This window comes from Alosa sapidissima, chromosome 18 (genome assembly GCF_018492685.1).
Source record: "Alosa sapidissima isolate fAloSap1 chromosome 18, fAloSap1.pri, whole genome shotgun sequence".
NCBI lineage: Eukaryota > Metazoa > Chordata > Actinopteri > Clupeiformes > Clupeidae > Alosa > Alosa sapidissima.
In genome coordinates this window covers 16,294,901-16,305,479 of record NC_055974.1, presented here as the reverse complement: position 1 = coordinate 16,305,479, position 10,579 = coordinate 16,294,901, and the positions used below count along the sequence as shown (strand labels likewise).

Below are 10,579 nucleotides of genomic sequence, written 5' to 3'. Positions count from 1 at the left end.
GTCTGGCCACTCTTGGACACAGTTGTATGTCTGTTGTCAGGTGAGGTAACGTAAGAATTATAAGTTTGGATGATTACAACGGATTCAACAAAGACTCAAAAATCGTTCCTGTTTCACATCAATCTCATCCTTCCACATCACTTCTGCATGTGCTACATCTGTTGTCTGGATGTGCTACAGCCGTCCCGTCATACTGCAATAGTCCACAAGGGGGCAACCCGCTGACTGGCATGGCTAATTCTGACACTGCTTGGCTAGACCACCAGCCACCTTCAGCTCTGCGTTAAACTAAGTTCATTCACATTCAATTATTTGGCCGACATGTCACTAAACAGATGTAATAAATGTAAGTAAAATCAAGAACAGACACATTCCAAAGGTGTATTTAAGTTAAAGGTTGAAACTCGTACTGTAACAGCAGAGGAACATCGTCAACTGGTAAAAATGACATATATCTACTTTACTCTCATTCAGCGTATTCTTTACAAAAGATGCATACATTCATACATCCTGACAGAAAAGGCATAGAAACACTTACATTTCTAAACATAAACTTTATGAAATGATGACGATCTTAAAAAAGCAAAAAGCTCCGCAAGATCGTTGGTCACAAATACTCCACAAGAACCAATGAGATTTTAGGGACTTTGTGTCAAGATCAACAATGCCCTTCAGCTATTCTAAAATCACTGTAATCAATAACCTCTTTGTGCTTATTACAGACCTCTAACCAACATACTGTATGATCTCATTGACTGACACCAGTGTTTACAATTATTCACCTGTCCCATGCCCAAGGCACATTTTCCACCACATTTTCCCATTTCCTCAAAAAAGCACTCTAGTTTGTTATTCATTACACAGTGTTCATTGTACTCGGCAGATACATAAAATTGTGTTATTTGGTTTAAAGTTAAAGATAAACTTGACTGGTATTCACAGACACTTTTATCCAAAGCGACACACTCATAACGGCGAGTTTGAGAATCAAGCCCAGGCCGACCAATTGGTCGGCAGTGACGTTACCAAAGATTCTAGAGGGATCTTATCTAAGATCTTTGATGTTACCACTGCTCCACAACACCCATTGTTTGGATATGTCCTAAATGAGCATGAGTGTAATTTAAAATTTAACTCAAAGTTACTGGATCAACTATTCCCCAACCCCTTGCTTCCTATTAGTCCTCCACAAATCTGTGTGACTGAGCCCTTCTCGGTTGGGCATTTCCAGACTCTAATCCTTATGAAACCTGAGCAGAGATATAGTCTCTAGCGGCTCCATGCTGCAGAAATCCAGTCTAACATTCCCAAGCTTAATCATAAGGCCAGCAGCCACTGGAGATTGAGGCCAGCGAGTTTAATCTGCGTCTCAACCAAGTGAAAATCCGTCTTTATGTCATGTGCAGCCATTACCTAAGATGTATGATATGAACTCATAAACTTTCCCCTACAGTTGCTCTCATATTTCTGGGGTTGATGTTATTACCTAATGGCTACACATGACTCGTGGCAATGTAGCAAGAGAGAAACGGAATGAGAAAATGTTCTACACACAGTACAAGAAAAAAAAAAAACTGATCTACACCATTCACCAGCAGACTTGGAGCACTTCAGGTAGAAGCACCCCCACGCACGCACGCACACACACGCACGCACGCACACGCACACACACGTCCCCTGTATCTGGCCGTACTGTGTGTGTCCATGGGTCTTACCTCAGGGATCCCTGAGCCGCAGGCGTAGGGGGCGAACACCTTCACCAGGCAGACAGCCGTGAAGGCGAAGGACAGGGCCCAGTACGTGTACATGAAGTAGTTCATGATGTAGGAGCCCGGACCCTGAGGAAGAGGAGGACGACAAGGAGGAAGAGGAGGAGGAGTCAAGAACATGTCTGAACATTACAGCCATTCATTCCACCTGTCTAGGCATCAACCTTCAGCTGTGAATTATCTACATTAAAAAATACCTTTCACTGTGAGCATTCACTCAGAGATATTCAGCAAGGAATACACTGTTCATACGGATCAAAGCAGTGTCTGTGATGCTGACTAAAATATTATAAAGAAATGCAATTTTATTCACTGTTGACAATCTGGAATACATCAAAGTCTGCATCATGCAGTACATGGTCAATCAAATCTGCAACAGAGTCACCTACAGTAAAGCCCATAATTATTCACTCATACCCATTTTTAATTTGATTTCTTATTTGATAAGGAAAGATAGAAATACTTATTTTTATTCACATATCCAGCACAAAGTATTGTCTTTTGTCTGGTGCTTGCTTCATTTGGGGTTCAACTCTATGCAAGAAAGAACAGACACAAAATAGCCTCTATCCATCCATCCGTCCGTCCTACCTCTGCTTGCCCCAGGATGAGCTCGGCCCACGTCTTCCATTGCGGGCACTTGTCGCGCTCGGCGAAGGTGGTCTCGTTGGAGCCCCAGCAGCACTGCTCGTGGTTGAACCACATGGCCGTCAAGCACACGCCCTCCTTGATGTCGTTCATCCAGTCGGCCGCGATGTCGATCACGCCGGCCAGCGCCCCTACGGGGAGCACAGGGAGAACACAGTGACCATGGTGACCACGAGGGCGGAAGGTGAGCAGATGGCAGTGTTCTTTGATTCTCCTGCGTGGCAGACGGTCTTTGTCTGCTCTGATGTACAGCAGCAGCGTCTTCAACATGTCTGATTTGCAAGACAAAATGGTTCTGGAATGTGTCATTACAGAGACAAAATGTCGACAAATATTTTCTAAACCTTTTGAGTTAGATGTAAGAACGGCATGCTTCACTATATTTCAATCATTCTCATCTTTCGGAAGATGCAAGATGTGACAGGCCTTTCTACCATCTGTTGGTGTCTCTCTCTCTCTCTCTCTCTCTCTCTCACACACACACACACACACACACACACACACACACACACGACAATTGGTTACATCACAGGTAGCTTAGCCTGGCTCTTGAAAGACTGAGCGCCTAAGTGCCAATCAAGAGAAGCACAGGAATCGATTACTGAGAGTCAAATAAAAAGGTCATGTAGCAAATTCAGCCATTACTCCATTATGGTTTTGGCCATACTGCTTTTGGCCAGAGACACCAATGATGACCTCTGGGGATGTGCTATGGCAGCTGTTGCCCTGGCAACAATGACTTCCTTTTTCCTGGGCAATTTAATTCAGTCCAATTGAGCTTGTTTAGCTCGTTAGACAACAAATTGTTGAAGATTTGATTCATTATGCGGCTGATGTCGGTGCTGACGAGTTTTCCAGCACAGAGGGCGGCCTAATGTGGACAGAGAGACTGAAATGGAGATGGATCTCACATATTCAGATCTCCTTTCTATAACAGCTGCGCTCTCCTGGGACCCCAGGAGGGAACAGAGAAGGCAGTGGAATGTGCATATAACAAAAATGTGTGTGTGTGTGTGTAAGTGTCTGAGTGTGTGAGTGAGCGTGTGTGCCCGAGTGGGAGAGAAATAGAAAATGTTTTAATGCCTGTATGTTTGAATGTCAAGTTTCCTCCACATAAGATACTGTTCTTCACAATGTGTGTGTGTGTGTGTGTGTGTGTGTGTGTATGCAGCAGTCCTACCTGATGCCAGGCCAGTGAGGGTGACCACCAGCCATCCTGACCAGGCGTCATAGAGGCTCTTGGTGAACTCCCATGCTGACTCCTTCTTTTTACTGTTTATCTGCACAGACACACAAACACATGGAGGAAAGATCAAACCTATGCATCCAGTGTGTGTGTGTGTGTGTGTGTGTGCGCGCGTGCACGTGATTGTGATGTGAAACAGCACTTCTGTTTTTTTTTGTGGAATTTTGTGATGTTAACCTTTTGACTAGCTAGTCCACAATCATTACAAACATCAAATTTCCCTCACGGGATCAAAAAAGTATATATACTTACTTATAGATCACCAGTTTACTGTTGTCAAGTGAACACTCAATTCATTAGTGGGTTGTCTGCTCTAGATAACCATCTAAAGATGAAACACATGCTGCCAACAGCTAGCATTATCTATGTTAGAACCAGCATTGTACCGGTACATGACAACTAGTAATCGACTGGTTACAACACAACTAGTGGACTCATCTCTTAACTCTGTAAACAGGGTTACAGTTAAAACAGGGTAAACAGAGTTACGGTCATGCTCAGAGAGGTCTACAGATACACACACTCATGCCTCTGCCAAAACACACACACACACACTGACCCGTTCCTAATGCTAACTGACAAGCACTAAGCTGTTAAAAGCAGGAAGTCAACCCCAGCTCTCATTCTCTGTTGTGTTTTATGCTACACTCCGGGAAGAAGGGAGTAGCCTATTACAGAAGAGATATTCAAATGATACACAAATGATACATGGTGTATCTAGGAACGCATGAGTGGCGAACAACGCGCAGGAATGGCTGAGGTATGGCCCAGATATGGCCCAGATATGGCCCAGATATGATGGATCAGAGCCAAGACAGTTTCAGTCTGCCGTTAGCCGGATGCTGCCTCTGCTTTATTACATTTACACAGTTCAGAGAGAGCGACAGAGAGAGAGAGAGAGAGAGAGAGAGAGAGAGAGAGAGAGAGAGAGAGATAATAGGAGTTGAAATGAAACAGTTAAAACAGAGATGGAGAGTAAAGGAGAGAGAGATGGAAAGAAAGGAGAGATGGAGAAATATAGAAAGAGGAAGAGGAGAGAGCAGAGAAAGGAGAAACACAAGGGTGAGAGAAAGACTGAGGGAGTGAGAAAAAGAGACTGCACAGTAAGCAAAACGGTGGGACCCAATACAGGCGGGTGGGTGTGCACGCACACACACACACACATACACACCTCAAGGCGAACACAAATCTTCTGCTTATGTTGTAGAGTTTCGTTACATCAGGGTAACCACTGAAATTTTAACTTATAAACACACACACACTGAGTTAATAATATCAATGCAGACAAAGAGCACTTTTTAGGTGCACACACTACAGACAAGACACACACACACACGTCTAATTGAGGACCAGACGCTGACTGAAAGACTTCCTCTTACTTCGTCTCATCACATGATGCTGATCAAGCATCAAGAAAAAGCCGCACAAAACAAGGCCACATTATTCGCACTGTAACTGTTTGTGTGTGTGTGTGTGTGTGTGTGTGTATGCACATCTGTGAGTACTTGGTTGACCTTGTTATTTTTAGAATTCTAGGGCTTTTCCAATTCATTAGGGGATGAAAGTCTCATGGAAATTACTCATGACTTTTTGACAAAACTGAAACTCGATTAAGGGTGGGTGGGTGGGGGGTTGGTGGGTTGTCTAGTGAAGACTAGAGTCTGTATTTCTACTCTACAGGCCTATAGAGGGGGCCCATGGCTGCTGGAGTGACAGCCACAACAGGCTTACAGGCTTGCAACACGCCAAAGTGCACATGCATATGGATGTTAGGAGAGAGAGAAACAGAGAAAGAGCGAGAGAGGGGAGAGAGAGAGAAGGAGGGAGGGAGGGAGAGAGAGAGAGAGAGAAAGAGATAGATAGATATAGGTTAGTGAGTGAGTAAGTGAGGTGAGAGAGACAGTCAGACATTCAGTAAGTGAGACAGTATTGATTTGCATATAGATATTCAGATGAAGAATTACTATTACTTAATAAATAAGATACTGTAAATAACACAAGATATTGGCCACCTTTCATCTGTGCTTCTTGCCAGATATCTGAAAAAAAATGGCATTCATGGCATTGTACTCTTACAGGTTAAGCTGCAAGAGTGTTTAACTATGACAGGCAGCTCATAATGAATATGTTTCACTATTCTGGAATCCTGTACCTTTGTGTTCTGTCAAGACTTGAGCAGCCTGAGTGATCTTATCTCGGAATAAGGAATGACAAAAAGCACACAGAACAGATTTATGAGAAAGTGTATGAATGTGTGAGGGCAAAAGTGTACTGTATATAGGGGTATTGGTCTTCGAAAGCTGCCTAAAGTTGACAGTTCTAGTCTCACATGAACGCTTAAAGTAAGACGAATATTGTAAAGGCAAGCTTGTGCAGTGTGAAGCCAGGTTGCAGTGGGTCTGGAATCTATGTATTTGGTCAGTAACTATGGTCACTGTTGTCAATTTCAGTAGAAGTTCAAGTCAGCCTTTGCTGTTAGATTTCCAAATCAATTTCAAATTCAGGAATTCTCTTTCTTGAAGATGCAAACAGACATTAAAAACTATTGACATTCTTGGTTCTGACAGAAGGACAAACAAAAGGCAACTGCTCTTGATTCTGCTAGTGGTTGGGTCCAGAACCAGGAGTGGTCAGACCCTGAGGCTTTCCAGCAGTTTTAAGCTGAACCACTGTAATCAATGATGCAACAGAGAATGCAAGGGAGAATGTTGCACAATGCACCATGGCAGCAAGCTAATTAGCACATAACATCGTAGAGAATTACCTTTCTCTACAAACTGCAGAATGGAACAAAAACAGTCATCTTTTGGTTCCAGCCATGAACCAACTATTCAGATTCGCTGAACAAATTTATTTTGGACTGAAATGCTCCGAATGGTTCAATCTTTGGTGCACAAACCATATTACGCAACCCGTTCCCTGTTGATGGGAAAAGGAGTTGGCCAAAACAGTGTGCCAAACAAAGGGTCTCCTGGGGATTCTGCAGGTGTCTGGCTCTTTAACTGGATGTAAACACACTAACAGAGGGAGGTTCTGAGTTTGCGTATTTGTATGCTTTGAGCTACTTTGCGGTGTCACTTGTAGTTAGGGAGTGTGTGTGTGTGTGTGTGTGTTTTCAGCTACCTTGCGGTGCCGCTCGCGGTCCTTGCATTTCTCGCGCACCCAGTCGATAGTGTGGAAATCGTCGTAGGTGCCCACGCCTGGGATGGGCTCCTCCAGCAGGTCCAGCAGGTGGGTGGAGCTGCTCACCACCCCGCCACCGTTAGACATGGCGTAGTTAGAACCTGTCGCAGAGGAGGAGGAGGAAGAGGAAGAGTGGACAGGAAGGGAACGCAGCCGTGACAGAGAGGGAGGATGAGAGGAGAGAGGGAATAAAGATATAGCCAATAGGGGAGAGAAAGGAGATAAGAGGAGAGGAGATGAGAGGGGAAAAAAGAAAAATCAATTAGTTTCCCCTTTAAAATGTTCCTGGAAAAGTTGTCCCTAGACTGTGAATCACTCCCCCAACAGATGATGCACACTGCCCCTTCTGTCAATTAAATTACCAGCAGACTTCAGCCACAACTTTTGGAAGAGTTCAACATTGCTCCTGGGAGAAAATGGAAAAGCTTACACTCTTATCATCACATCATTCTTTATAATGCAAATAGAGGGAAAAAAACAACCTAATATCAGCCAAAAAGGGCAGCATAGGCTATAATGGCCATCGGTAGACCCTACTTTCTAAAGATCGATATCGGTTGACTTCTAGTAAGCCTCTCAAACAACCTCTGGCAACCTCTGGCATTACTCAAATACAACAAATGTAACACCATGAGGAACACAAAAAGTAAAACATAATAAAGTAACAAAGTTCACCTAAAAACTAATTTTGCCCCAAGGTTCCAGGTGAGTTTTGTTAAACTCAAAATCAACCTAGTGTCCATAGCACTGAATTTGACCTGGATTCTCTGGTGCCCAGAGAGTAGCCTAATCTTACTGACCTCTCAAGAGCAAACAGCAGTCAAGAGGGAGCACATGGAAGCTAGCAACCATGCTACGCTAACAGACACGCCAGTTAAGCAGCTTAACTTGCCTTCGCTCCATGGCATTGTGGGAAATGCACATAGTGAGATACTAGAGCCAGGATGGAGCCCGCCAGAGCTCAGTTGCATGAATGGAGCCCGCCAGAGCTCTAGTGAAACATATCACACAAATGTATGTTCTTTATGAATAAAATATAAATGAAACCTAAATGTTTTCAGAAACTGTGCCATGACTGATGGTGGATCAAAGGCTCCTCATGTAGATTTTTCTAACTGAAAATCCCTCTGAGATCTAAACCTAGCAGGCCTTTGCTGTGTAATGGGACTTTGGTCTGCTATTCACTACAGATCCTCTGATGATGGCAAAAGCAGGTTTATAGGGTTCCCTTTAACTAGCAGCCAAAAGAACTGTAAAGACACCTGTAGTCCTGAGGTGGGTTCAAATTTACAAACATAGGCGAGCGTTTGCAAACAGGTTTCTGTTTGCCTTGAGTTTTTGGCGAACAGCCTGAGGAGGTAGTTCTCCGCGAACATACAGTGGAACTGGATGTGAGCTTGATGAAGGTAACGTGAGAATGAGAGAGAACGAGAGAAAACATGTTCACCACAAGCATTTGCCAACGTTTGCCGAATTTGAACGCACCTCTGGACTATACTTGAATACACACTTCAGAGTGTGTTGTATGCGTCTTAGGAACCATTCAAACAGGGAATTTACAATCCCTCATCACAAGTGCAGCCATTCTGTTGCCATTCATGCCCTCTCATTCACACACACGCAAACACACACATACTTTATCGCAGTACAGGCAGCAGGAAGGATTTGGCATGTGAAAGATCCAAGTGTACATTGACCATTACGAGCACACAGCACATGATCAAAACCCCCAGCCTGGAAAGGACCAGGCAGAGTGATAAGCTCACTGATCAAGGTCTTTCAGTCTCTCCGTTTTCATTGAAGCTTGTGCACACACATTCGTACAAAGACGTCATGAAGTCATGGCTCACCAGCTGATATTCAAGGTTTTGTTTGACAATCGAATGATAACCACACCTTAGACAAAACACAGAGACCTTAGATAGCCTAATGAACCATAAAAACGAAACACTACACCTAGGGACTCTTGCACACTCTAAGGGTAGTTGTTTCTTTTAATGCCATAGTAAGGTCACTATCAAGACCACAGTCATGATACCACAGTCAAAATCCGGAACAGAATGTTAAGTAGTCCACGTGGAATGTAAAGACTCCACAGGAAAAACTGACCACTAAGGGGCCGTTTATACGAGAACGATTGCGAAGGAAGACGAGAAAATATTTTATCATAAGTGCTTTTCGTTTACACGCCGACCCCGCCATCAGGGCTTGAAGACGCAAAAATCTGAAGACTCCTTCCAGAGTGTAGAGTTTTAAAGACGACCCGGGTTGCGTCTCCGTCTAAACGGCTAAACCAAAGATCCTTGATTACCTCTCTGGCTAAACTGTCAAACTAGAATGTCTGCGCGTGACGTACCGGGGTTCTATCACACCACCACCCAGCGGTCTAGAATGCATATCCAATCGAATATCACATACTCTTGCATCTTCATATAAACAAAGATTTCCCCCTGAGAATGCTCGTCTAAACGCGAATAAAAAAATGAAGACGAGATGCCACTTCTGCGTCTTCTCTTTTCATCGTCACTGTATAAACGTAGCCTAAGAACTAGATGCCAACATGAAACAAACACTACTGTACATCAACTCACACAAGAATTAGGATATTCACATGCAGCCTTTCCATTCTGTCTTGTCTATCCTACACATCTCTAAAGCCAGACAGGCCTATAGGCTAACAATAAATAAAGAGTCAAGAGACAGCTGTGAGTCTAGCCTAGGGGGAGTACATTCAGGCTGTGGAGAAGCTCTGCATTCAATGCCTGCTGAGTCGACACCACTCAAGAAAAACAGACACACTATTATCAGGCCTGAGATGCAGCCTCTCTCTTTCTCTCTCTTACTATCTCTCTAACACACACACACACACACACACACACCCACATACACAAACTGTATACCCTAAGCCTGTGAACATGTCTGGCATATCTGCTATACACGTATGTGAAACAGAAGGTGACCCGTCATTACAGAATCACATTCAAACACAGACATAAATAGTCACCATGTACGGCCTACAAGCACCACACACAGACACGCACAATTATTGCACGCACATACACAGGCGCACTACCCACATCAGGGAGTGACACACGCACACACAGCAGAGTCACAGCAACAGGGGCCTGAGGCCATAACAACACTACTTCTCTCTTTCTGCTGCCTCACTCACTCACTCTCTCTCTCTCTCTCCTTCCACCCCCCCTCCCCCCTCTCTGACTGCACAAACAGGGCAAGGAGCCATTTTGATTGGTCAAGTCTGCATCTGCATCACCACACAGTGACCATCTCAGATTTGTTTATAAAGGAGTCCTCCCTCTGATGAGCATTAAGGCTCATTCACAGCCATAAAAAAACGGAACACCCCCCCCCCCCCCCCAAACTTCGATGCAGCAGCCATTTTGGCTCCAACCAATTTCACGCTCGTGACTTCGCACTGCCACTGCACCATTTATCGCCAACGTTTCTGCAACTGCAGCATAAGAGGCCAATGCACCTGTGTGTGTGTGTGTGTGTGTGTGTGTGTGTGTGTCTATAATCCTCACAACCACAAGGCAAGTGAATTGTGGTTTAGATGGGAGGGTTTGGCGAGTCATTGTGGATGCTTGATGTGGTTTGTAAAGTCTTCTGCTGCTGGAGTGTGGCGCACCATTGGTGGGTGAGTGCAGAAAGTTCCAGCAATGTGCCACCCCGCTGCATGGCAAGCGATCAATTGCATCGTCTGGTGACACTG

General features: G+C 44.3%; 1 protein-coding gene across 6 annotated transcripts in view; it reads right to left on the bottom strand.

Annotated features, from left to right (window-relative positions):
- clcn3 (chloride channel 3) overlaps positions 1 to 10,579 on the bottom strand; it is a 38,987-nt gene that overhangs the window by 12,072 nt on the left and 16,336 nt on the right. For all 6 annotated transcript variants that reach the window (XM_042069186.1, XM_042069189.1, XM_042069190.1 and 3 more), the window contains 4 exons: positions 6,787 to 6,947; positions 3,598 to 3,697; positions 2,361 to 2,548; positions 1,716 to 1,838 (listed from right to left, as the gene is read on the bottom strand). In XM_042069186.1, coding sequence (XP_041925120.1) covers positions 1,716 to 1,838; positions 2,361 to 2,548; positions 3,598 to 3,697; positions 6,787 to 6,947 — 572 coding nt within the window. The remainder of the gene's footprint in view (positions 1 to 1,715; positions 1,839 to 2,360; positions 2,549 to 3,597; positions 3,698 to 6,786; positions 6,948 to 10,579) is intronic.